The sequence below is a fragment of the Pithys albifrons genome, chromosome 1 (genome assembly GCF_047495875.1).
Source record: "Pithys albifrons albifrons isolate INPA30051 chromosome 1, PitAlb_v1, whole genome shotgun sequence".
Classification (NCBI taxonomy): Eukaryota; Metazoa; Chordata; class Aves; order Passeriformes; family Thamnophilidae; genus Pithys; species Pithys albifrons.
This window is the reverse complement of record NC_092458.1, coordinates 23,080,323-23,107,487: the sequence shown is the minus strand read 5'-3', so window position 1 is coordinate 23,107,487 and position 27,165 is coordinate 23,080,323. Positions and strand designations below refer to the sequence as shown.

The window sequence follows — 27,165 nt, the reverse complement described above, 5'->3', positions numbered from 1 at the left end:
ATTTAAGGTCTGTTCCAACTGTAGATGTTCCTTCTAAAACCCAAGACATTTGCTATGAGCTATTTTTAGCAGCAACAGTTAATTGAGCTTGGATCTTCATGTTTTGAGAGGCTGAGGCTGCCATGTATCAGACCCAGCCCAGCCAAGCTGGCACAGCTGAGCACCTCAGCCAGGCTTGTGGCAGCTCTGTGATAACCCTGGAGTGTCTGTACCTTATGGAGAGGATCCACACTAGAGCAATTCTTCAGCTGCAGCCCTTAAGAGAGAGATCAGGTCATCGTGGAGCAGGGGGAAAAGGGAGATGAGAGGACATCAGAGACTTAACTGCTACAGGCCAACCACACCCTTCCTTACCCATCCTCCTGCCACCACTCACAGGGAAGGGAGAAAGCAGGAGGGAGGCAAGATGGAGCCTAGTAAGAAGGGTAGTTTTAGTTTTCAGTTTCTGACTTCTACTCTAAGTTATTGCCATTTAAAAGTAATCTTTGCTTAGTCAAGTCTGTAACTGGTAACTTTCTTAGCGTGACCTCTGAGTTCTTCCACCTTATTCTCAACAGGACACCAGCCACCCAAAGTTAACCTACCCCACCCACGTATTGGTTACATGGGGAAAGAGCCACATGCTGAAGGGATGTCCCCCTTAGATACCCAGCAGGAAGTTAAGCTTGTTTTGTGCTGTGCTAGTGCTGAGTGTCCCAGTAGAACAAAGAAAACAAACCCCTCAAGCTTCTCAGACATTGCTTTTTAAAATGTCTGTATAATTTATTAAGGACTTGGAGCTTTTAGCCATTAAGTTACAACAACAATGCATAACTTGACATTCTTACAATTGTACATACACAATGGAAAAGACAAAAGTGCTTAATCCCAACAATGCAACCCAGTAAGTACAAGGTTACAATAAAAGACAGTTGGTTGTGAATAGTTGTTGACAGACTTGCAAATTCACATGGTTCTCTGCAGGTACGTTTGTAATAGAAGTAACTGGCTTCAAAGTTTTGGACTTAAGCTTCAGACTAACAAAGTGATGGAAACTGAAACTATTTTGCTCTTCTGAATTAAGGATATGCTCATTTAAAAATGCAGTATCATTACCATGTTTAAGACAGTGAAAAGTAGCTTCAAGTCCAATGGAAGTATAATGGACAGTCCCAGGCAATGCACTCTTCACACAAACACATGCAATTATAGAGACATTCTACTTTTAAAACCTTCTCAAGTTTTGCAATACAGCAGAAGATCTGAGGAGAGAGATCAGGACCCATATTGAAAAAACTGAAAGCCTTCAGCTTGATTTGTGCATGTTTGACATACAATTCCAATTCCCAAATCTTCACATATCACCTGTGAGAGAAAAGAACACATCTAATAAAGACCAGTACATGTTACAATTTTTTACAAGCATTCCAGTTTTAAAAACTGATGTTGCGAATATTCAGCTGCAAATTACCATGGCCCTGTTACTAAATGGCATCTCTTCAACTTACCAAAAGGGAGTTTTGTTCTCCCTCTTCCACCCCAACTGCTCATCCCTTCAGCCCAGCTCTAAAACTCAGTTAAGTGCACGTAAGGATATTCAGTTTCCTAGCTTGTCAAAATACACCACTGACAGATTTAATTTTCTGCCATTTAAGAATATGTGATAATTCATCTTAATCTAAATGTGAGATTAGCAAAGTTAAAAGCAGAAAAGGAAAACCAGAAAGGTCCACTCATTTCTTCTTGCAACAAGATTTTTAAATCCATCTCAGCCCTTGTGCAGTCCCACCCAGCCTGGTGACTGAAGGGAGACACACAGAGGAGAACAGGACAGGCCCTTATCATGCTGCCAGCACAATCTGATTCACCCAGTAGTCAACACCAACCACTCCACTCCCTCCAGGTTAACCTCGGGAGATACTTCCAGCTGACTCCTCTACCAGATTTCAGTTCCACCTCTCTCTGTAGAGCTGCAGAGTCAGTACATTCTTATTGATCGCAGTACCCTCAGCCAGCACAGAAAAACTGCACAATGCCAAGTGCTGTAAATCAAACCAATTAAAACTATATATGCAATCTCTCCACTCAAAAACAGCCCACACACAAACACCCCCCAGCACCCCAACAAACCAAAACAACCCCCAAAAACTTAACAACCCTTCCCGCAAGCCCTCACCTATCATATTAACAACATTACTGGCTTGGTTCAGGGTGCTAAAGGCTCTGCTGAGCAACAGTTCCCAGTTCAACATGTGGGTTGCTGATGTGTAAAAACTCCCATGTTTTTATTGTATATTGTGGCAACAACTGAAAAAATACTCCACAAATTCAGAAGGCCATCCTTCACCTACTGAAGCATGTACTTCAAAGTACAGTTGGTAGTGCTAACAGTACTTGAATGTCTACACTTGTCTAGACAGAATTCTGCTTCTATGGGACACCTTTCCCTTCTCATCGACCTCATCACAACCTGCAAGTGTGGACACTGCCACTGCCTCATCCACGGAGCCAGCACTGCACACTTGCTGGACTTCTCTACACAACTACAACTGGGTGGTCTTAGAGAACACTTAGGAGGACAGGCAGAAAACATGAACGACCATTCCTAAACTAGTAATTAATTAAAAAAACAGCTTTGCACATTTGACAAAGTTTTTGCAATGGTTTTATTCTGTGCCAGTTACACCCTAGCACAGGACCAGAAATCCCAGAGTCCAGCTTTGGCAGGAATAGACTGGTATCCAATTTATTGAGTCAGCACAGATTAAAAGCATTCTTCTCACTGTAGTTATATTATCCTACAACTCCTCTGGCACACCTCCAGTATCTAGCCCTAATTAGTGGCAACAGGTTATTGGAATACATTCAGATCCGAGGTGGAGGTGAGGGGCAGGGGAAAGGATTAACTACTATTATATCAAACTTCTCCAGTACATTCAAAGATTGTCCTCCAAGCATTGCTTAGAGCCAAAGAAGAATCCACTCTAGGGGTCATTAAGTAAAACAAAACCCACATTTTCTAGTTAAATTGGTACTGTAAGAAATGAAACTCACTATTAACATGCTTTTAGATCTGAAATATCTATGGTTCATCTTTGCTTGCTGAAAGCCAGTTTAAACCATTTTTTTTTACAGTTTGTCATTTGTGGACTATTAATAAACTAAAATTTCTGAACAGAGGGGCCTCTAGTAGTTTTGCTTTAAGATACCAGACCATTTTGACATGTTCACAGCTTCTTAAAAAAATAAAAAGACCAAAAAAAATCCCTTAATTTCACACATTTTCTCCCTAACAGATTTAGGGCACCATCAGAACCAACAAAGCTGTATCAATTAACACAACACTAATAAAACTTACTCCATAACAAACAGCATCCCCTAGTCCTGCTAGGGATCTTTCTCAAATGATTTATTCAGCATCACCATTGAGGGGCTTTAGACTTCATGTGGTCACTGGGCTTTAGCTTTCTGTATGATCATACCACATGAATGCCTCTAGTAAGATATCCTCTGCCTTAGTACAGCAAAATTAACAAAATGACTGAACCGTCCAAGACAAGTTCCTGCTTGTTTTATGAAAAATGTGCAGCTAGAAAGAGAAAATAAACCAGAGCAGGTGGAGGCAGCAGGAACCCACAACACACACAGCATTAGCTCCCAGACCAGGCAGGACATGGGCTAAGCAGAAGAGGCACATTAGAGATTCCCCAAATGGTGGGGAAGGGAAACAGAAGTCACCTACCCTACAAAAAGGCCTCATGCTGAAGGTGAAGAAAAAACTCTGGTTCTGACCTTCATACAAAGTTTTGGTAGGTAAAGTGCTACAAACTGGAAATACCAGTTTGATCCATCACAGTGGGGGTAATCAGCCAAGTCTGTGCACCTGTATTTACCTACAGCTGCCTACACCTCTTTCTCTAAATGTGTCAGATGAGCTGTAGCAGCAGGTCATATACTTCATGTTTTTATTCCTTTCTTGCTACTGCTCTGAGCTCCCTAGATTGTCTCTTTCCTGCCCTGTACTTTTTATCTTACATCTCTTTTAGCTAATGGATGTCAGCTTTTTGACTGAGGTCAGACTAATGATTCGCTTCGGTTGATTTTTGTCATCGTGCTTCCAAGGAGAGCAAACTGCTTGCTGGAGGCACTGCAATTCGGCCTTTTATTGTCATCATTCCTCAGCAGCACAGCTGGCCTGACAGGACCTGACTATACCAAAGATCAACTGTGCACAAACCAATTTGATAGAAACAACTGTAACTACTCTTGTGAAAGGCTGAAGAGAAACAGGTGAGACCTCAGGAATCTTTGTACTCAGGTATTTTTTTTAAGTCAGCACATATCAGATTTTATAAGCACACTTTTCACTTTGCAGGTCCTTTGGCTTTTCTCCCAGCTATCAGATCTCAGACTTGATTCTTAAGAGAAGTTTTTGGTTTTATAGGTATTACATAAAGGCTCAACCACTTACCACGTTTCTCCTCTCCAGAATGAATATTGTGCTGTAGTGATCAGCAAGACACAATCCACAGACTGACAACACTTCTCTTGGTAACTTCTCTTTTGGTTCCTCCTTGAGCTAGAGTTTAAACCCTCTCAACATACGCTACATCAATGTTCAGTTTTGTGTTAAGAGGGAGAAGACTTCATTTTTAATATTGAAGAGATAGTTAAAAAGGCAGTTCTGGAAATTCTGATAAACTTCTTTTGGAGACATAAATGTCCCTATACTTTGTTTGGTTTAGTTATGAGTTGGTTTTCTACTTGTTCGGTTTTGGAGATGGTTGGTCAGTCATAATCCATTCTCATGTGCTTCTTGTAAGATAAAGGCATCACAAAAACTTGCACCTGCTGGTGACATCAGAACTACAACCTGACAGTTTTCCAGTAAACCTAAAAGTTACACTCCTACAGGGAAGAGGCAATTTTTTTTTTAATAGACATTAAGAAGGATTTTTTGAAGGAAACTTTTAGGGTGAAACATCTGCTCTGAAAAGTAGAAGTTCAGATTGTATTTCCCCAGCTGAAGCCTCTGGAACATTCATTCTAAAATTAAAAAAGTTATTGCTTCTATTGAAGCTCAATATAAGTTAGAAAAAGAATTGCATATTTTCTTAAAAACATTCCAAATATACATTTTAAAAACAAAATGCATTCTAAAACAAATGTCTAGTGAAAGACTGTTTTAAGCAACCTGTAGCAACAGCTTCACAAAGGAAAATCAAGGAATGTAGCATATTATTTATAACATGACAATGCTAAAATCCTAAACAACTCATTTAACACTCTTAAGTAGTGTTTTAAATATACATATTTCTTTACAAAACAGTTTAGCAATTCCTTATACCACTTAGAGTATATAAATATTTGAATAGGAGGTCATAATGGGAGATGCCAGGGTTTATATTTACTCTCAGATGTTTCAGATTTCTTAAGTGTTTTACTATAAGGCACAATACTGCTAATCTAACAGAAAGGAATAAAAGCTAATGGCAAACCCAGTCAAAACTCCTAATGTGGAATATCCAAGAGAAGAATTCCAGCATCTCTATGCAAAGAAAAAGCAAAACAAAACCAAACTTTGTATTTCTTAAGAAACAGCTTCAATTTGTACATAACAAAGTGGGTCAGGATGGGAACAGGAGCAAGAAGGAATTAAGTAAATTCTTATAAATAGACTAATAAATACATTTTAGCCATAATTAGCCCTTTACCTCTGTTCTACTGAGTTTAAGTTTGAAAGAGGTAACCAATGTGCATATACCTAAATATGTCTACATGCTCAGCACGTGAAGACCACCTAGCACAACCTATTACTGCCAAATTCAGTATAAAAAGCTTGCAAGATGGAGAAAGTCTCCTTTTCTTAGCATCCACTCCGAGTAGAACACACTACAAGATCAAATCAGCATTTGTTACACGTAAGGAAAGCTGCAACCAGCAATTTTTCCATCACAAAAAAAAGAATACACAACATATCCATTAAGTTATTTGATTCTGTCAAGATTAGATCATGTTTTTTCTAAGAATATTCATCTTCATTTACAACAGATCAGAACTTGCAGAACATTTTAATAGCTGCAGTCTTGTAAGTGTTCTCCATGTGTACATACTGAATGTAAATGCTGCATCCAACACATTTAACTGTTACTCATTCTACACTGTTCTCACTGCCCAGTCTTCGTCTTTGCTACAGCCCTCTGGAACACAATGACATTGCAACAATGCTCACAGAAGAAGGGTTATTGCATCTTTTTTTTTAGGATGAGACATCCAGAGGAGATTTTATAAAATCCTCCTGTGTACAAAATTCTTAGTTATTAGCCCTTTTGGAACACCAGCTAGAAAAGTTTGAAAGGTAAAATAATTTACATTGTTACTTTTTCTGTTCACTAGACAAGAGTCCATACTAATTAAATAAAAAATAATAGTTCTTCCACAGTCTATTCAAGATATCTTCCATGAAGCAGTTCAATGGGCATTTCCATTAGATAGATGTTCTCCATGCCGGTTATTACTGACATCCACATCTAGAAATCAGGAATTAAAAGGAAAATTGTTGATTTACCACTTTAATATGCTTTATCTGTTACATTAATCCAGATTCTGGCAACAAATTTCATATTCATATATACCTAAAGTTTTCAAGAGTCATCCTCCTAATACATTGCCTACGCCTTTTTTTTTTGCATCCCTCCCTCCCCCTCCCAGTCCATTTTTCTCCAGCTCAATAGAATTCTATGAAAATCTACCTGGTTATACTTTTTGAACACCAGTATTAAGTGACATCACTCAGTCTGGTCTGCACTGCAATACTAACACTGCAAACCTCATTTAGAGAAGGGCTTCTTCTAATACAATGAATGGTGTTCAGGATTGTCCAATGATAAACTGAATTACTTACCAAGCAATGCTGTGGTTTCACCCGCATCCTCTTTTAAACTGGTACACTGCAATACAGATTCATTAGTGGAGGACGCTGACAATTCGCTCACTTCATTTCTGTCATCATCTTGCAAGGCAATACTCAAACTTCCAACTGAAACACTGCCACTTATGGATTCAGGTATTGCAACTTCAAGTACATCTTCAGGGTCCCCCTTCAAAATCAAACATATTTAACTGACACTTTGTCTCCCATCAGGCATAAACATTCCTTCATGTTACCACTTTGTAACCTCATATTATTGGACAAAAGACCAGTTTTTAGCAATTATCTGTGTGCTGCTGGAAACAATGTTGAACATTGTCCATTTGCAATGTTACTGTCTGACTGCACCGAAACAAACCCAACCCAAAGAAAAGCCACTTTTCCAAAGCCACCTCCAAGCCAAGAGCAGCAGCAATAGGAGTCCACCCAGTCAGCCTTTTGAATGGAATACTCCAAGACAGTAGCAACAGTATTGCTGCAGTCTGGTTTAGAAGTAGCCCAGCACATACAGTCTCCACTGAAGAAACCTATGGATCCTTTGAGCTTGCAGAAACCTCTCCTTTTCATGATAGTAGTTGAGCAAGCTCAGACTTTTTTTTACTAGGGTGAGCAAACATTTGACATCAGAACAAACTTCTCTCTTCCTCTACCTCCAGGCCTAACTTTAAGTCTGGTTCAAAAATGCAAATACTCTGGCTTGGCACAGAGGTAGAGACTGTTCACTGCTACCTCCAATGTGAGAAACCACACAGCTATACAGAAATCTACAAATATAAAAAATCCTGTGGCATCAGCAGGAACAAAAAACATCTGCAGCACAGGCAAAGGGATTTATTTCACCTGTTTCATAACTTGGCTATTTCTGATCCATTCTGAAACTCAATTCAAAGTCCTACCATATATTTCTGTTCCTAAAATTAAACAGACTACCTTCATTGCCATAGCTATACTGCTATTATTTATACACAAACAAGTATATTGCAGTGTAAGGAACTATTCTGTGGGCTTCCTAACAAGTATTTTTCCCTTCCTCAAACAACTAGCAAAGGCTCATTTTAAGAAATTCAAGGCTGATTCTTTCTTTAACATCAAATCAGCACATTTTAAAATGTACTGCATTTTAATAAGCTATAGAACTGCTACAATTGAACACAAGACACATATGATACTTATCTTTACGTGTGTGGGTGGGGGACATTAATGATTTTCCAAAACTTGGACAGTTAAATAAGCACTGAAACTACAAAATTCAGCAATGCTCTACAAAATCAATCACACGTGCTGAATTGCAGCTCTTTTGCTCTAAGAAATAGTATAATGAAGAACCAGCCCACTGATGTCTGTCCTCTACAAAAGCCAGGTAACAGGACCTTCGTTTTACTTTGAGCCTTTAAAAACTTTGAAGCATCTGAAGTACTTGTCTGTAAAACTGAACTGAGCCCTGAACCTCTTTCCAGAAGGTTTAGCTTATGTCTATAATAAGGCTGCACATTCTTCTCTGCAGGTTATGTCATTCACTGCTGAGAAAAGCTGCCTTGCTCTTTGCACCTTTTTCTTCACATCGGTAAAAAAATTCAGACAATTACTCTACAGACTCGATTGGGCAACGTGGATCAGGCTGAAAACTAAGTTAGGAAAAAAAGATCCTGAATGATTTCCCACATTATTAGATTCAGTGAGACTTTAATGACTGATGCCTAAGCAGGACACATTTGCTGCACTTCATTAAAAAAATGAACTGAGTTTCTCTATTTAATATAATCCCATTCAATCTGTTTCCAAAAGTCATTTTGGCTAACAAGCAGAGGAGGCATTACTCCTGGTTGAGCCTGGCATCAGTATCCACTGCAACAGTATGAATTTGGGGAATGTAACTATTTCAGTTACATGAATGTAATATTTCAGTTTTCAGCCTGTATTCAAAAGAGTAAGTCTTTCCATATTTAAGACAAGATGTATCAACTTCAAGAATTGAAAGTGAGCAAAAAAACAAGCTGCTAATGTATTAAAGTAGAAGCAATAGCTATTTCACATGTCAAAGAGATTGCAATGCTTGCGTAAAGTCTGACTTTACACACTGAAGCACCAAAATCTGGTATATACGTATTACATAGCAAGAGTATTGTCACCTTTGACAAAACAAAACAGTAATTCATAAAACTCTTCCACAGATCTGCTAAACCTCTGCAATGAAGTAAGAGGAAAGGTAGTCAAAATGCAGACCTAGTCTATGACAGGAAAGTCCCTGAAATCAAAGAACACCCATTTTCTAAAGATCCCTGTAGATCAGTAGGAGATAAAAGAGGGACATTCATGTCTATGGCATTTTAGTGGAACTCAAGACTATTTATCAACAGTGACTAAGTAACCTACCGCATGTGTCTTCATCTCTCTTTTCTGGTGCTGTCAGAAAGAAATGAGAGCACATCATTTTCTCTACTTAACCAATTGCTAGTGAATGTCTTCAGGGAGGTTTGAAGTACCAGCTCATTTATAGGGGTAAAACACAGGGTATATGTGACAGTACACAAACACCATGTAGGAAAAATCTAATTTTTTCCTCTGAATCGCAGTTCTCAACAACATTAAATAAATGCTCTAGATTTACTGAATTCAGTTATAATTTTGCAGCCTGGACAAACCATTTCACCTCTGTGTCAACTTCCTTACTATCACCAGCTGGAGACAAAAAATTGGCTATCACAGAAGACTCATAAGATGCTTGATACACTACTTAAAATTCCCATAAAATTCCCTTATTTTTCAGGTTCTCACTCAATTACACTTGTATCTTTGCTCAGCTCCTTGAGTTCTGTCAGGTTACAGCTGTTCTCACTCTGAAGTTACATGAAATCCTGCCTCCTACACTGTACTTCTGTCTTGCAGATTAAAGCAAGCATGCAACATACCCAGTATCCCAAAGCTTTGATAACATCTAGTTTACACATTGGGCAAGTTCGGTGGTCCAAAAGCCAAGGATCAATGCATGTTCTATGGAAGATGTGCCTAAAGAAAAGAAATGTCATTTAGAACTTAGCACAAAAGCCAGACACTAATCCTTCAAACAGTGTGCAAGGTAACATTAAAAATACACCCTTCCTTTATGACCTCGACAATTAAGTGCTGCTCAATTTACCAGTACAGACATAGTTCTGGAAGCCTTTTCTTTCATGTTTTCTGAAGTAAGAGATGTTACTGACCACACAGACACCACAGTTACCAGTTGAGCAGTGTGCAGTTCCAATTTAAGCAATCTCTATTTCACTCCTGCAGTTCCTCCAGCTGCTCCCTTGCCCTGTATTGGTATGAAGTGCTACATGGTCTTGCAGTGCCCTTCAACATCAAACAGGCCATAAAATGGCAGCTTCAGCTCTGCCACCAGAGGTTCAGAAGAGTTTACAGAAAACTCATCCCATTTCCTCAGAACAACATCCTAAAGAGTAATTATGGCAACTTACTTGCATGGCAGAATCCGGACAGTGTCTTTCAGTTTGTAGTTCTCAATGCACACGGCACAGTTTTCCACATCAACATCTAAACCCTAAATATGATAACATGTTTAAGTGTATTACATCTATATTTCATTACAGAACAAAACAGAACAGCTTCACAGAATGCGAATGTATTAAATGGAGAATAAAAATATCTCCCTTGTTTAATTCCAGATTCTATAAAGAGGTGATTTGATCAAGTATTACCAAATACTGAAAGCAGCCAAACCTAGATTTGCTAATTTAAATACCTATACATGGTACCTTAAGTAATTTGTTACATCTCAGGCATTGGTTTTGATCACGGGAGCACAGGGACATTTCAGTTTAAAGTAACCATCAACTGAAATAATTTTAAAAGAGGTCAGCGGAGATCAAAGTGCACAATCTAATTCTGAACTAACCAGCCCAGAGATTTTCAAGTGCTTGAGCAGGAAGTGATTGTTGGGGTAGAATACTGCAAACATCTCCACTTTTTCCTACCACATCCTAGCAGATATTCCTTCATAGTTTCACACTGAAGTATGCAAATTGGGATGGATTAAAACGTCTCTCCAAGCTCACACTAGACAGAACATCAAAATGCAGTGTTTCCCCACCTCTATTTCTTTCTAAAAGTTAAATATCTTTTCTAACAGGTCTTACTGTCTTTTTGATGCCATCCTTAGAGCTGAAGTATAAATATGATGGGTATCTCCAACTACAAGAGACATAACCCAATGCTAATTGGATGTATAAAACCTAAGTATCAGAAGAACATACAGTGGGCAAACTTCTTTCCTTTCATCTCCATAAAATAGGTATTTTTTGTTTAGTACTTACTGAAGCACTTCAATTTCATCACCACAAACATTTTAATGAATTACTTCTGCAAGCAAACTTTCAAGTTCAAGGCAAGTATTTCCCTCCTCTGTATGCCAACAATTTACGTAATTAATGCCTTAAATTCCCAAGTAAATCACATTAACACTGTTTTTTATATAAGCAAAATTAAGTACTTATTCTGTAACAAGTTATTTTTCATTCTGTACAAGAGGCAAAATTCAAGCACAGCGTATGTAGCACACACTCAAATGAGTGTCCATTTTACAATAATCCCATAAGCTCCTCTTGAAAAAATCTACATGATAGCAAATAAGACTTTTAATATATTGACCTATTTTTGGTTAAATACCTCAACCGCAAACAAAGGGATAACAAAAGACTGCCCTGTGCCACAACAAAAGAAATAGACTCTCTTTAAATGGCTGAAATATTTAAAACAAAAAAATGCACATTTACAGAGTAGATAGGACTGTATTTCCAGACAAATCATGAAAATACCTCTGCATCAGTAAGTTACATAAATTTGCTGATAGCAGACTGATTCAAATCAAATTAGAAGACATGATTTACTAAGCAGAAAAATCATTTTAATAGAGAGATTTTAACCTTATCTCATTCTACTGTGCTTATCTAACATGGCATTCATAGGTACAACCAGCAAACTTGGATAGCAACTTAAATTCCCCCATTTTATTTCCTTTATTCAAGGGTCTATCTACGGGAAGGAACTTCCTGTTACACTGCAAAAATCACACAATACAAATTCTTTTTAGAGGTTTACTGAACATCACTTTAAAAGCCATTAGCATATTATGTGTGATTTTCACAATAGGTTTCATCCTGACCTTTTTACATCCCTTTCTTCCTACGCTGATATTATGCTTTGATAGTGCTTTACATGTTTTGGTTCAATTCCACTTTTTTTGATCTCTGATGTCACCATTGTATTAACAGAAGTAGGAATACCCGTCTGTTCACAGCTTGAAATACATGCTAAATTCTATCAAAAACTGATCTAATTATATGTAAGAAATGCTTGTAAAACACTACTTAAACATGCTGAATGCATAAAGGAGAAAGGCAAGTAAGTTCAAAGACAGTTTTGAGTTTTAAAGTTTCAAAACTGATTTAGTAAATCAAAGACCTTCTCTGTAGCACAGAGATCTGAACAGCTTCTATTGAAGCTCAGCTTTTAAAGCTTTTACACAATGTCCTTCCTCACTTAAATTTTATTCATAGATTTAAAAACGACCGAATCCTTGTTTTCCATCTCTGAACAAATCAGTCCTTATGTAAAAACTAATCAAACAAGACAAGGGTTGGGGGGAAAAGTGTCTTTGTACCAGCAGAAATCTAGTCAGAAGCTAATTCTGCATCTAGGACCAATCAGTGCTGCCTGAAACTCCAGCTAAAATACTTTCTTTCAAAACCTTGGCTTTTCCTACATTACTTATTCTAACCCAGCTCAGTCTGGGTTGTGTGCTGTCAAAGCCAACTTCTGAAAGCTGCTTTAATATTTAGAATAGATTTCATAACATAAGAAAGGTATTTCAAAACATTTATGCTTCAAGGTAAGTCTATACAGCTCCTTAGGGTACTGTACGTCAAAAGATGAAACAAGTGTTTTATTTTACAAATCTTTTTATATTTTAAGGCCTTCTGATCAATAAAAAGATGAATAAGAAAGCAGAACATTAACATCAGCTTTATGAACTGTGCAATCAGTTCGCCCCAGGAAGTATTTTGAAATCCACTTGTTGATGTTTTCAGGTGCTGAAAACATAACAATGTTTCTTCATCTTTACAGTACCAGCCCTGTATACATTCCATATAACCAGGTATTATTTGCAACAAAACAGCCTTACATTTCCTAAGTAGTTCAAATTTGACTCTTCAATTTTAAATTCTGCCTTTTAAACACAAGCCCTCAAATAAGCCTAACATTGTATGTCACACTGCTATTATGTTGTTAGAATTTTAGTTTAATTCTATGAAGACTTTACAAGCATTTTTAAAACTTACAGCAATAACCAGACACTGAATTACCTTTTCTCCACGTTTCACAGTATGCAGCTGAAGTTGGCTGATCACTCTCTTGGTTTCTTTCCTATGTCCCTTCAAAGAAGATTTTAAGTATTAGTTCAGACATCAGTTTCAGGAATAACATTTCATACTTTTTACATACTTTCCACGCAGATTACTAAGTATAAATGCATCTAAAAAAATGCTCTCTGGCTAATTAATTTGTTTACAAAATATTTCCAGCCACCAGATGTTCAGGAACTGCAGGTTTTGCACTCCTGGGGTCCAGCAGCAAGCCTGATCTGTAAGCACACTGCTCCTACAAGGAACCCAAGCAGTACCCAAGAGAGCAGACCACACAGGCACATGCAGCCTTGCATCCCGACTGCTGGCATTATGGGTCATTCCAAACAGGAAAACTGAAACCCGTGTGGGCTTCAGAGGCAATCAGAGCTGACACAACACCCACATAACCAGACCTTCCAGTCAGGCAAGCCCATGAACAAGCAGATCGTAGGTTTTGCACCAGCTTGAGAGGAGGTGGACTCCTGCCAGGCAGCCTACAGCTGGCCACCAGGTCAAAAGGCTGCTTGTAGCTATTTATACTTCCCCTCGGTCCAACACTGTCTTGTACATTAGACAAAGCTTTGCTCTGAAAGGACACATTATGCAAAGGAGATGACAAGAAAAGCTTTACAGACATGATGCACCACACTGGACTTCTGTACAGTAACTCCTAATTATGCTTAGAGGAGAAAGCAGCACTGTATTCCAGGACAAAGTGCTGGCTACTGCAAGAAACTGAGAAACTAAACACTCCCAACTAACAGATGCTGACCTGCCTAGCAGCAAGCCCTCCTAAAGAAAGACCATAAAGGAATACAAAATTACACACACACACACAATAGCAGCTTTTCTCTGTAATAATTACAATGACATATATAGTTTTCAAATGTATAGTGTTGAAAATTCTGAATTTTAAGTGTTTATGGTGTTAAAACAATTTGCAAGTTTTCGTGGAAATGAACAGACAACCAACAGCAGAAGCCTGTTCCACCTTCTGCAGCAGTGCAAGGTTTTCTGCAGAGTCCTGTTTCACCTTCAGCAGCAGGGAGGTCTTTCAAAGTTTTACTGCTAAACTGATGTTAGAAAAAATCTTAAGATTACCCATCCTCACCTTCATTTAGCACCTACACAGCAGCTTGCTTTAAAGCACATACTTAACTCCCAAGTTTTAATTATACTGGAGTCCATAAGCCAAGAACAATAGGATTTGGGTTAGAAAAGCAGCTTTTTGTCTCCAAAGTTCTTTTAAGACATCTTGACTAATATCTTCCCAACTTTTTCCAAACCTGCAGAAGTTTTGTTTTCAAGAGCCATTTAGAAGAGAGCGAATTGAGAAAATGGAATAACCTTCTAATGCTAGACAGTTTCATTTATTTGAGAAGCACTTGAATGACAAGCCCAATGAGAGAAATAATCTATCAAGAGTCTGTGGTACACATTTCTGAGAAACATCACATTCACCCTAAAAACACCCTTAAATCTAAAGCACATGATATGATATGATGCTTAACAGAGCATGTGAACTTTTCTTAGTGTGAACTACCCAAAAGGCAACAGGAAGAAGCAACTTTCTTCACCCAACAAGTACTACAACACAGAAACACACCCCTTTTCACATAAATAAATACTTCTCAAAAATTTTGTTTTCTTGAAAGTATTCTCAGAGTGTAAGTTCAGAGACTTAAAACTCAGCAAAAAAGACCCTAGGGAACCAACGTTTCAGGGAGACCACAAGTCTAATCAACACAGAAGTCCTCTGTGTTATCTTCAGCTATTGAAAAGAGAAATTAAATCTCTTCCTAGAAGTATCCTGTAAGTTCTAAAGAGAGCTCAGATTCCCAAAGGCAAACAAAAATCCACTCCCTCCTCCCATAAAATCTACATCTTTAAGCAGAAGGCAGGGGAAGTCCACATACAAAGTACTGACTGAAACAGGATTCTTGCCTGAACTGAGGATAAAACAAGAACCACTTTCAATTACAAGTAAGTGCAGCTTTATTTTTCACTATTAGTGGAAAACTATGGTAGAGCTGCTGATGACCATGGAAGGACCATAACCTATTTGCAGGAGTTGAAAAGCAGAAGGAAGTGTCATTCTAAGGTATTTTAAAAACTCAGCCGGACTTAGGTCCTCAACAATGCCATTTAAGTTGCTCTCTTGATCACAGGGGTTCAGAAGTCCCTTCCAACCTAAATCATTCCATGATGAAGCACTTTCCTTGGGGGAAAACATGCCTTTTTTTTATTCTATCAATGAAAGGAGTGTGAAAAGCGCAAATAAGGAGCAAAGTTATTTCCTCCTAACCTTCCCAGTACTCTCACTGCTTTCAGCATTTCAGGTAGCTCAAGAGAGCTGAACTTCACCACACATGTGCCTTCTAGTCTGCTGCAATTCAGTACCTCTGCAGTGGACTTGTGGAATTACAAGTACAAAAAGTAGTTCATAAAGCTTTAGAATCAAAAATTCTATCCTGAACAACTTGTGGGTTTTATTGAAGAAAGAAAAAGAATTTACCATGGTCTCTTTCCATTAAAAAAAAAAAGTCTGATGTGGGAAGTTAATACTTTCAGAATTAAAATTACTGAAGAATGAAAACAACTTTTAATGTCAAAAGGAAGGAAGTTCAGTCAGGTGACAAATCACATCAGAAGCTGCCCTTACTCTGTTATTGACAAGTGGCTCAATGCATGTCTCACTACTTCACATGAGCATCTAACAATTATAACTAGTCAAACTTGTGATGCCAATTAGCACACTGCTTATTAGGCTCACTAACTACTCCTGAATAGCTTTCACAGTTAGCAAAATAGGAAGAAGGCACAGATCTTCAAGAATGTATCAATAAACAATCAGAGTTAGGCAACTGATTTGACACAAGGAGGAGGTAAATACTCTTAAGCATCATCAGCTCCATTTACCTGGTTTCCAAACTGTGATCCTGTGTACAGGAAACGTTGTATATAGTAAAATATGAGCCAAGCAAGCGAGATAATCATCATGGTGATGAAGGCAATGGCTACAAACACAACTGATTGACCACTAATATATTCCTGCACGTGTCGTGTGCCAACAGAAATAGTCATTCTTACTGGAATCCCTCTTCGTACCGGCTCCAGTATCTCTATGCCTTTTGGATAGCCAACCATTATCACCACTGTATTTCCTGTTCCTGTTGGAGGGGGGAAAAGAACAAGGTCAGTCATCACAGTAAAAACATAGGCATTCTTGCTTGATGGTAGTTTGGCCTCTTCAGTTTAAGATCAGCAAAGTTATAGGAAAACCTCCCATGTTTTTTTCCAGGCACAGCAGACTTGATAGAAAGTTTACTGGTAAAGAATCTCTTATTTACTTTTAGAGACTCTGAAACACAAGATAAACTCCAACAGATACACCTTTACTGTTCAAGGCCCTGTATAGCCCTCATTCCACACACTGAGGTGAGATGTGGATGCCATGCAAAAAAAAGCCAGACAAGTTATACACATCTCATCTTGAAGCTGCTTAAGTTCTAACTTGCAGCTCAGGAACAGCTGGTCTTTTCTATGTCAGCGTGGGAACTTCAGCTGCAGATGGAGACAGTATGTGACTATCACAGAGAGAGACACATTCAATGTAGTTTAAATCTGAATCCATGGTAAAATTATACTGGATATGTAAACAAAACCAGAAAGATTGAGATATTTAATAATAAATTACAATAAACATTGAAATTCTTAAAGATTCTTTAATATTAAATATTCAAAAAGTAATGACATTTCACAACAATGACTTGTCAGGAAATTCTCTGGGACTCTTTTGGGAACATCGAACCAAAGGATTTTTCTAATATATCAGAATGCTAAAGTACTCAATCCATATGAAAAAATCACCTAATTTCAAAAAAACCCCAAACCTTTAGTACAATACTGCCCTAAAAACCAGTAAGATACTGTCAAGACCAACTAGCAAAAACCAAAGACCCCCTGTGACTAGAATTTTACTCTATTTTGTCTGGAAGCACCTCCAGTATTGTATCAGAAACAACTAACCTAAGTATTAGAAAATAAATTACAAACAAATGTACCCGTTAAAAATGTCACATTTTCACTGGTCTGTCCTATTTTCATTTAAGTAGTTCTAACTTTGTGTGTACCAACACTGCTACACCCTTTGCAAGTCACGGCTTTATAGTTTACTTTGCTCTCCTACCTCTGAGAAAAAGCGAAACTAATCTTGATTCAGAGAAAAAGGAAGAAAAAAGAAGGGTTTTCCTAGCTGAAAAGCTAAAGTTGTAATGTCACAACGACCTTTTTAGATTCACAAGATTACCTACCTGCAACAAGACCTCCCACTAAAAACTTAAAGCCTTTTTTCCCCTCCCAGCTGTGTTAGATTCCCTACTGAGAAGCTGTGTCAAAAGAAATGGTTTCCTAATTTATAACATTACATCAAATAGAGACTTTCAAAATTCAAAACTGCATTCCAGACTCACTCATCTTCTCTACCTACTAAGACAAAGAGTTATTTGCTTGAACTATTCAAACCAAATTCCTTTAGTTGAGACAGTTCTGGCTGTGACACCTTGACAACCTGGCCACACTGCTACCAAGCCAAGGGGAATTTGCAGAAGTTTCACTTGTGTATGTAGGAAATTCTCCTTCCATAAGAAGCAGACAGCTGGCTTTGGATGAAACACTAAAGAGTCCAGGTATTAGCTGAATGAGCCTCCTATCTCTATGCCAGTCACTCTCAGCTTCACCTGGTGCCCCTCTGATCCCACCTCTCTAAGAACCATTATACTCTTGTCTACCAGATCCAGACCCAGCAAAACAGCAGATTTTCCCAACACAGTTATGTTTCTGGAAGTTTTGAGGATGGTGCAGAGACACACACAAAAAAGGAAAGGATGCTAATGGAGAAAGGCCCAAGTTGCACCTCCCCTCAGGGACCAGGCTTTGCTCCCCAGCAGCACCCACCCACTCCTGTGGCCTGGCCTGTTGGGCGTGTTGGAGACACAAAGCAAAGCTGAAGACAAATAGGATGGGCTCCACTAATCAGCTCTATTCACCAACAACGTTCCAATCCAGGCGATGCCACAAGTCCAAGCATACTAGGAAATTAGTTCATTAATACTGTTCTCTCTGAACCAGCACGAAAGCATTACCAGCGGGACTCACAAATACTACAGAAGAGCGTATGAAGCACTCTTTGCTCTCTGACCCTGCACAACTACACAAGGAATTAGTAAGAAAATTCTTACTTTCATATGCTCTTTATCTCACATTGCTGAGAACTGCTATCCCCATACCTGTATCAAGAGATTAAGGGTCCTATGTCCTTAAACAACTGTAGTAACAGGAGGGGTGCCTAAGGATGGCCAGAGAATGGTACAGATGTGTTGTGGAAAGATTTATGTGGATTCTTTCAAGCTTGGGGAAGAAAATTAATTTTCAAGATTAGAGAGAGCCTGGATTTTTCAATCAATGAACATTTCCACCTCAGTCCTGAAATCTTGAGTAAGTTGAAGCCTGCCATCTGATTCTCTGAGCAACTTCTAACAAAGAAGTATTTAAAACCCCCACAACAATAAGTAACAACTTTCTGTGTTTTGTCACGAGCATGCCCAACTACCAGGTAGTTCTTTCCTTGAAATGAAGTCAGGCCACTTTCACACAATGGCTGCTACACACTGTGACACCTTCCACTTCTAGAATTAACACATGCATGCCATACATTTTTAAATAAATGCCCATTAAAAGCATTTTAACAGTTTTAAAGACTTTGCAATGAAACTGCCATTAAAAATACACACAACTAAACACAATGGCCTTGAAGGTCACGAGACACAAGGGGGGAAGAAAAAAATAATTGCAATCCACGATTACAAAAGGAACCAGAACAGTCAGAACAGGAGCAGTTGCCCTGAGCAGCCTGTAAGACTAAGGGCTTTCACTCATTCCTTGATAATTTTAGCCTTCTGTTCTCAAACACATTATTCAAAGACTGAAATGATGTTGAGTCATTCCATCAGCTTCTTCAACTGCAACACAACTCAGAGACCTCAAATCATATTTATAAAGAAAACTCCATGTGTCACATATATTCATCTACTGAAAGCATGTTTTATTGGCTTTGCCTTTCTGTAACTTTCCAATTTTACAATGAATAATCACATTTTTACTCTGCCAGAGTAACTTGTTTTCTTTTCTAGGTTTGATTGATGCTTCAGTGAAACTGGGCAGACTTAAAACTTGGTCTGTGCTTTTTAACTATCACGGCTGGCAGATCCTTGGGATACTTGTGAAAAAGGGCAAATCTAGAGCTCTGAAGATGTTTTCTGCCAGTGCACCAAGGTCGGTTCTAGTGCTAACATTGCTAGAAGGAAACCAGCACTCTCCTGATGAGGAAAAAGTAGGACAAATACAGATTCCAGGTATCCCAAACTACAACATTTATTCCCATTCATGCTTAGAGACGAAAGAGATAATCTCCTGTCATCTGGAAACCAATGGCAGATACACTCTAGTTTTTGTCCTCCTGAGAAACATCAGAAAACACACAGAGTTAAACCATCTTAGTAAAAATGTTTAAGGTCAGTCTATTGATTTATTCAAGCATAATCACCCTACTAATATTGCCACAATTAAGGCCAAATGTTCTCTTTAGCTCCTGGTCCAGATGAATGGCTGGTAACAGTTCAACACTAACAGTCCAATGACAAACTTTGTCTCAACCACCTACCCCAACCTCATCTCATCAAATCCCTGGAGCACGGTGTGTTTTCCTGCCTCAAGGAGGTGGATGCACAACCACTGGTACACATACTCTTTCCTCAGGAGTTTCCAACACATATGCACTTTTATGTACAGTGTAGACGTAAGCATTTGAAGTTACTCCTGCTTCATCACAACAACATTAGCAGCTCGACATCATATAGTCACTAAGTTAAGTGAGCCACTGATTTCAGTTCTGTCCTTTCAGTATTTACAGCATCTGAAGCTTTCAGCAAAAAACATGCACCTGAGAATCCTGAGTAGTGCTGCAAGCCATGGAGCTGAACTACATGCCAAAATAACCCCAACTCTGCTGCTCTGGATACGGCAAGAGCTTATAGAATCACGAGTACAAAGTCATTTGCATCTGTTTTGTTCAATATACATGCATAAAAACAAAAAAACCATGACAGTGACAGAAAGAACTAGTTGGATGTATTTTGGCAAATCAAAGACCATTGTGTCTATGTAGCTGAAGTCATACACCCAATTTGAGTCCCAAGCTTCCATTAAATCCACAAGCCATGAACCAAAGCCTACTCCAGACCTACCTCAAACTATGGGGGTCAGTCCCTCCTATCCCTGTGTGTCTAGCACAATCATAGTTTAATTCCATAGTCTTCAAGGTAACTTATGTTCTGGTCAGGATCACCAAATCCCAGCTTGAGGGGCAATTCTGAGATAGTTGGATGCCCAGCACAAAGTACAACAGGAAAAACATAGAGCCAGAAGATGCTGTTTTCTTTCCACTGCAATACACCTCTAAAAGGAGTTAAATGCCACCCTGATGTTCGATCCCGTCAGATCTCGGGAGCTAAGCAGGGTCAGGCCCGGTTAGTACGTGGACGGGAGACCTCCTGGAAATACCGGGGGCTGTGGGTTCTAGTCCTGAGGACTTCCCTGTCACTGTCCAAGCTCGCTCGGCTGTGGCAGATGAACCTCAGGACTTAAATGGTGGGGCCAGTTCTGTGCACGCTGAGCCTCACCTAAAATCCACTGCGCAGGCTGGAAGGGCACACCCACGTGGGGAGAGCCCTTCCCAAATCTTTGTTTGCAAAGCCTGGCCGTACATACATACATACAATATACCTCTGCCTCCCTCGAATTCCTCAACCAAAACTAAGCCTCTGACTCTGCTTAGTCTGGTCTCCACAATAGTTCATACCTTGCCTCTCCAGACTCCTCTCCAGTGCACTCCCAGCTAATATTTACATAAAATATTTATTTTGGTTTTGGAAATGAATTTTAAGTTTCTCTTTAAAGTTTGCCATCGTCACAGAAAATGAACAGAGTCAAAACTGCCTGCAAAGTCTTTAAAACTGAAGTTCGAGTTTATATTATTCAGATATAATAAGTGAAGAACAACTCCTTGAGTCATTTCGATAAAATGAGTGTTTTCCACTGGAAAAAACCTCCTTAGCCACACATGAAGTTGTGTCACTATTCCCTTCTTAGAGGAGGGAAGACATCTTGCATTTTGAACAACGTAATCTGAACAGAGAGCAAAGGCCTGAAATACATGAGACACATCAGGAGAGTCACAACTGAAGAATCTTCTGGAAGGACGGACAGGACTGTAAGGCTACATTGCAATTCTCAACTCTCTTGTTTCAAAACAGTGATTAAAAGCACTACTCACTACACTCATGAATCTTACAAGATACCCATGAAAAACACAGAGTATTTAGAATATTTGCCCTTTATCAAATGCTTTGACACCAACTCCAATAAATCATTTCTTCACCTAATCAAGAACCTCTATTTTTACTCAAGCTGAAACATGTCTAAAACCACCAAAAATCCTGTAACAACAATAGCACACGTGATCACACACATCCCAGAAATTTCGAAGGCCACATTTTTCAGAAGGAGAATGAAAAGATGATATGGCAATCAGAAAAGCAGCCTGTTATTACCTTCACATAATTTAGTCTGCACCTCTACCAACCATAACCACCGTCCATCTCACATCATTTTCAGTGCCACTAATTGCAAACCCATTAAGCGGATTTTACTTATGCATGTAACTCCACTCCTTAGTTACTGTACTTTAGATTTCCCAGAGTATATTTCCTCAGCACTCTCCAAAAAGCAAAGTTTGCTCCCTCGTGTGTCAATTCACAAATCCTTTCACAGGAATGGAAAACTTAAATCCTATAAAATACATCTCTACCTGTTCTTCCTTGACAGTCTCCCACAGACTTTTTTTTCTCCCTTCAAAAAGCCCAGTATTTAAAATACCAGCAGTAGTTCTTCCCTATATTGCCACAGTACACTGAAAATACCTGAACATTTACATGTCTTAAAGTTTCAACCATGAAACTAACATCTATGACTGCATCAGAGTTCATAATTTTATTGGGATATATTATTTCTATTCAAACCATTTTGAGGCCCAAACTGCAATTCTGAAATCAGCAGAAGTACAAATATATTACTGTATATATACTACATATTGTACATATGCTAAATCACTCTTTACATAGGTAGAATTTTTATCAGCAACATTCTGCCAGTTTAAGAAGACAAAAAACCCCAACCAGCAGTCAAAGAGCACTTCTTTTTATGCCACTGACAGAAATAACTACACTAACAAGTCCAAACCTGAGCAATAAGACCAAGGTCTTCCACAGCATAGATTACAGCAGAAAAAAAATTTAAAAAATTATAAAATAAGCAAGATGAGAAAAGGAGGGAGATTCAACAAAAGAGCAAATAATATTTATGAGAGGCTACAATGCTGAATGGAGAAGAATGTGTAAAAAAAAAATTATACTGATCGGCCAATACAGACAGACAGCAAGAAAAAGAAGCTGGTAAATAGGAAAGAATTATTACAAAACAAAGTATCTTAATTGCCACATGGGATCAAAATCAAAGGCCAATTGTACCCAGCATCTCACCTCCACTTTCACAGTGGATTAAGAACATGAGATAGGCCAGGCTGATCCCAAGCTGGCAGCAGGCTAAGAGGAATCATGCTTCCAATCTCCAAACTGGTGCCACTTGGTATTCCAAGAGCAGAGACTTGTTTTCCAATTGATAAATCATATGTATGATAGAGCAACAGCTCCCTAACTCAGATTTTCAGCTCACTATAGTAAGAAAATAAGTTTATTTCCTTCAGAAACGCATTATGGTTCTACTTCAACCAAGTCCCTGCTCTTCCCCTTCCTCCCAGGCATTAACAAACTCATTGTACCAAATCCATGCAAAGCACACACATCTGCAGAATTTTTTACTTAGTTTGCTTTGTCTTTGCATCCTCCTCTGAAGGCCTACCTTCCAGTTTCTCAAAAATCTACAAAAGTAAACACATTTTATTGACGAGTTTGGAGGCTTTTCCCCCCCCTTTGATTTAAGCATTTCATGTCATCATGGCCATAAAAATTCTGCAAGGCTTTAGTGCCATAGCCCAAGCAAGGGACCGCGGCGATGGAACATCTGGGCTCCTATCTCGGCGAAAATCACAGAACCCTTCTGCAGAGTACACATGAGCTCAGACAAGACAAGTCAACATCCTCCTGCGAGATTCAGTTTTCCTACTGCATTTGCAAGCGTTTAAGGATTACCTGATGCTTACACCTCTCTCCCACCCTTTGCAGACCTGCGCAGGAAGGATAAAGCTATTACAACAAAGCCTGTACCGAAAGATACCTCCAAACAGTTACGGCTATGCCTTCAAAGGCACCTGAAGGCATCGTCGGGGTGGCTGGTGTGTTTGCACCCGGTCTGCAGAAAGCGGCCTACCTGTGAGCGCTGCAGCCATCCTGCCACAGGGTGCCAGGCAAAGAGGTATCCCCAAAGGAAAGCCGAGCCTCCCCCCGCAGTCTGTCACACGGCTGCTCGGCCCGCTGGCTCCACCGCACTCCCCCGCGACACCCGGGCCGTAACTTGGGAGACAGAACACCGGCATTTTCCCTAGCGTGGCTCACAGGAAGACGAAACAAAACCGCTGCTCTCTATACCATTTTTACGGGTTTTCTGTATTCCCACATCCCCATCGCTCCCCGCGCAGAGCCGCACCACCGATGCGGGCCGGCGTGAGACAAAGCCATCCCCCAGGAGGCTCCCCCCGGCCCTGCCCGCTCACCCAGGTGGGACATGGACACGGTGCTGTTGCCGAAGCGAGCCTCGTTGTAGATGACCACAGCGGCCGCCCGCTTCCGCGCCGCGTTGGTGACCTTGTCCTTGAAGGTGCAGCCGCCGCGGGCCACCAGGGCGATCCAGGTGGGCGGGTCGCCCTCGGGGGACCCGCGGCCGCCAGGCAGCAGCGGCACGTCGTAGTCGGTGTCGGCGGCGCAGCCCTCCATGTAGCGAGGGGAGGCGCCGCGGGGGATGCCCACCAGGCCTTGGGCGCCTGCCTTGGGCGAGCTGTCGCCGTAGCGGCCGCTCTCCGTGTTGCCGGTCACCGAGCGGTTGCTGAGCGGCTCCACGTAGTTCGTTCTCACCCACGCCGTGTACCACTCCAGCGCCCGGGCGGCCGCGCACGGCGGCGGCGGCGCCCCCAGCGCCACCAGCGCCGCCGCCACCAGCGCCAGCCGCGCCCGACGCACCATGGCCCGGCCGCCCCCGCCGCGGACACCACAGCGCGACACGAACGTTCCACCGCGCTCTGCCCGCACCGCCCCGCGCAGCGCCGGCGATGCCGCCCCGGGCGGAGCTCGCCCCGCCGCCGTGCTCCTGATGGCGGCAGGGGCGGTCCCGCCCCGCCCCGCGGCATGACGGGACAGCGGCGGGGCAGCCGCGCGGGCCGGGCCGGGCCGGGCCGGGTGCGGGAGGTGCGAGAGGTGCGGCTGCCCAGGAGTCCGTGGGGTTGGAAGAGATCAACGAGGCCAAGCCATGACCGAACCGCCGTGTCAGTGCCACGGCCATTCTTTGCCTATACACTTCCAGCGACAGTGACTCCTCCGCTTCCCTGGGCAGTCCATTCTAGTGTTTAATCACGTTTTCTGTGGAGAAATTCCTCCTGCTGTCCAACCTAAAGCTGCCCTGACACAGCCTGAGGCTGTGTCGTCTTGTTTCCTCGGAGAAGAGGCCGACCCCCCTGGCTACAGCCTCCTTTCAGGTGTTGTACAGAGCGATGACGCCTCCCCTGAATCATAGAATCATAAAGTCGATTGGGTTGGAAAAGACTTCCGAGATCATCAAGTCCAACCCTTGGTCCAACTCCAGCCCATTTACCAGTTCATGGCACTCAGTGCCACGTCTAATCTCAGTTTAAAAACCTCCAGGGATGGTGAATCCACCACCTCTCTGGGCAGGCCATTCCAATGCCTGATTACTCTCTCTGGAAAGAATTTTTTTCTAATATCCAACTTAAATTTCCCCTGGCAGAGCTTAAGCCCGTGCCCCCTTGTCCTATTGCTGACTGCCTGGGAGAAGAGACCAACCCCCACCTGGCTAGAACTTCCCTTCAAGTAGTTCTAGACAGTGATGAGGTCACCTCTGAGCCTCCTCTTCTCCAGGCTAAACAACCCCAGCTCCCTCAGCCTCTCCCCATAGGATTTGTGCTCCAGTCCCTTCACCAGCTTTGTTGCTCTTCTCTGGACCCGCTCCAGCACCTCAATATCCTTCCTGAACTGAGGGGCCCAGAACTGAACACTCAAGGTGTGGCCTCACCAATGCAGAGTACAGGGAAAGGATCACTGCCCTGGTCCTGCTGGCCACGCTATTTTTGATACAGGAGAGGATCCCATTGGCCTTCTTGGCCACCTGGAAACACTTTTGGCTCATGTTGAGTTTCCTGTCAATTAGTACCCCCAGGTCCCTTTCTGCCTGGCTGCTCTCCAGCCACTCTGTGCCCAGCCTGTAGCGCTGCAGGGGGTTGTTGTGGCCAAAGTGCAGGGCCCAGCAATTGGCCTTATTGAACTTCATCCCATTGGAATCAGCCCATCTCTCAAATCTATCCAGATCCCTCTGCAGAGCCCTCCTGCCTTCCAGCAGGTCGAGACTCTCCCAACTTGGTGTCATCAGCAAGTTTTCCAGGCTGAGCAGCCCCAGTGCCCTCAGCCACTCCTCAGGACTTGTGCTCCACACCCTTCCCCACCTCCAGCCACCTCAATGTCCTTCCCGAACTGAGGGGCCCAGACCTGGACACACGAGGTACAGCCTCACCAGTTGTGTCTAGGTCTGACTTGACCTCTCAGCCCAAGCTGTCCTTTTCTCCCCCCACTCCTCAAAGCAGGGGAAAAAAACCCCAAAAGGAAACTGAAAACTTGAAAGAAACTGAATTAAATCAGAATATATATATTTTCTAACATTTACAACTACATATACAATTTGTACACAGCATCGGGAGCTCCCAGGGAAAAAGGGAAAAGGGAAGGGGAAACAGGGACAAAGGAGGAACAAAACAGAAAACAAAACAGACAAATACAACCAAAACCCCTTAAAAAACTGACAAAATACAATCTCAGCAACAACTCTCAAAAGAAAACCAGCTCCTTCTCACTCTCTACCTCTCATGATCTCCTGCGTGGCTCCAATAGAGACTGATGCCTGGACTCCCTGCTCCCAAGCCTCGCCAGAAGAAGAAGAAAACAGCAACTTCCAGTATCTCTCTCACAGAATCACAGACTATTCTGAGTTGGAAGGGACCCACAAAGATCATCAACTCCAACTCTTAAGTCAATGGCCCACATAGGGGATTGAACCCATGACCTTAGCATTATTGCAACCAAGTTTTAACCAACTGAGCTAATATCAGGGTTATATTCCCTTGTTACGTGGAAAAATCAAGTGTGGAATACCTGGGAAATGGGTCTTTCCCTGGTTACAACTGGTTACTAGGGAAGGCCTGGATCAAAACTATCACACCAGTACAGAGTACAGGGAGGAGGAATCGCTTCCCTGGTCCTGCTGGTCACACTATTCCCGGCACAGGGCAGGAATGGGTTCCTGCTGGCCAGACGGCGCTGGTTCGGGGGCAAAGCTCAACCCCCTGCGCCACACCAGTGCCTGAAGTGCCTCCTTCATGGAGCGTGTCCACTGCAGCCAACCTGGGGCTGCTCGGCCTGGGCCCCGGGGACGGATCCAGTCCTGTCTGTGAGCTGAGCACCGACACATGTGTGAGCTTCAGTGAGTCACCACCACACC

General features: G+C 41.3%; 1 protein-coding gene and 1 non-coding gene across 2 annotated transcripts; both read right to left on the bottom strand.

Annotated features, from left to right (window-relative positions):
• Positions 1 to 724: 724 nt before the first annotated feature.
• Positions 725 to 24,770, bottom strand: RNF149 (ring finger protein 149). The gene is made up of 8 exons (XM_071580030.1): positions 24,161 to 24,770; positions 16,234 to 16,484; positions 13,273 to 13,341; positions 10,369 to 10,451; positions 9,820 to 9,916; positions 6,884 to 7,079; positions 4,451 to 6,509; positions 725 to 1,344 (listed from the first exon to the last, which is right to left on the bottom strand). The coding sequence occupies exons 1-7, from the start codon at positions 24,624 to 24,626 to the stop codon at positions 6,451 to 6,453; spliced, it is 1,221 nt and encodes a 406-aa protein (XP_071436131.1). The 5' UTR covers positions 24,627 to 24,770; the 3' UTR covers positions 725 to 1,344; positions 4,451 to 6,450.
• On the bottom strand, positions 4,047 to 4,162 carry LOC139681150 (small nucleolar RNA SNORD89). Its single transcript, XR_011699481.1, has one exon. It is a non-coding gene; the product is annotated as a small nucleolar RNA SNORD89 (small nucleolar RNA).
• Positions 24,771 to 27,165: the final 2,395 nt, after the last annotated feature.

Excerpts from the sequence above, each read along its gene's own strand:
- RNF149 (XM_071580030.1), bottom strand. The coding sequence starts at position 24,626 with ATGGTGCGTCGGGCGCGGCTGGCGCTGGTGGCGGCGGCGCTGGTGGCG. Across the intron at positions 13,342-16,233 it reads GATCACAGTTTGGAAACCAG|GGACATAGGAAAGAAACCAA; the intron begins GTAAATGGAGCT and ends TCTTCTTTGAAG. Across the intron at positions 6,510-6,883 it reads TGAAACCACAGCATTGCTTG|ATGTGGATGTCAGTAATAAC; the intron begins GTAAGTAATTCA and ends CCTGATTTCTAG.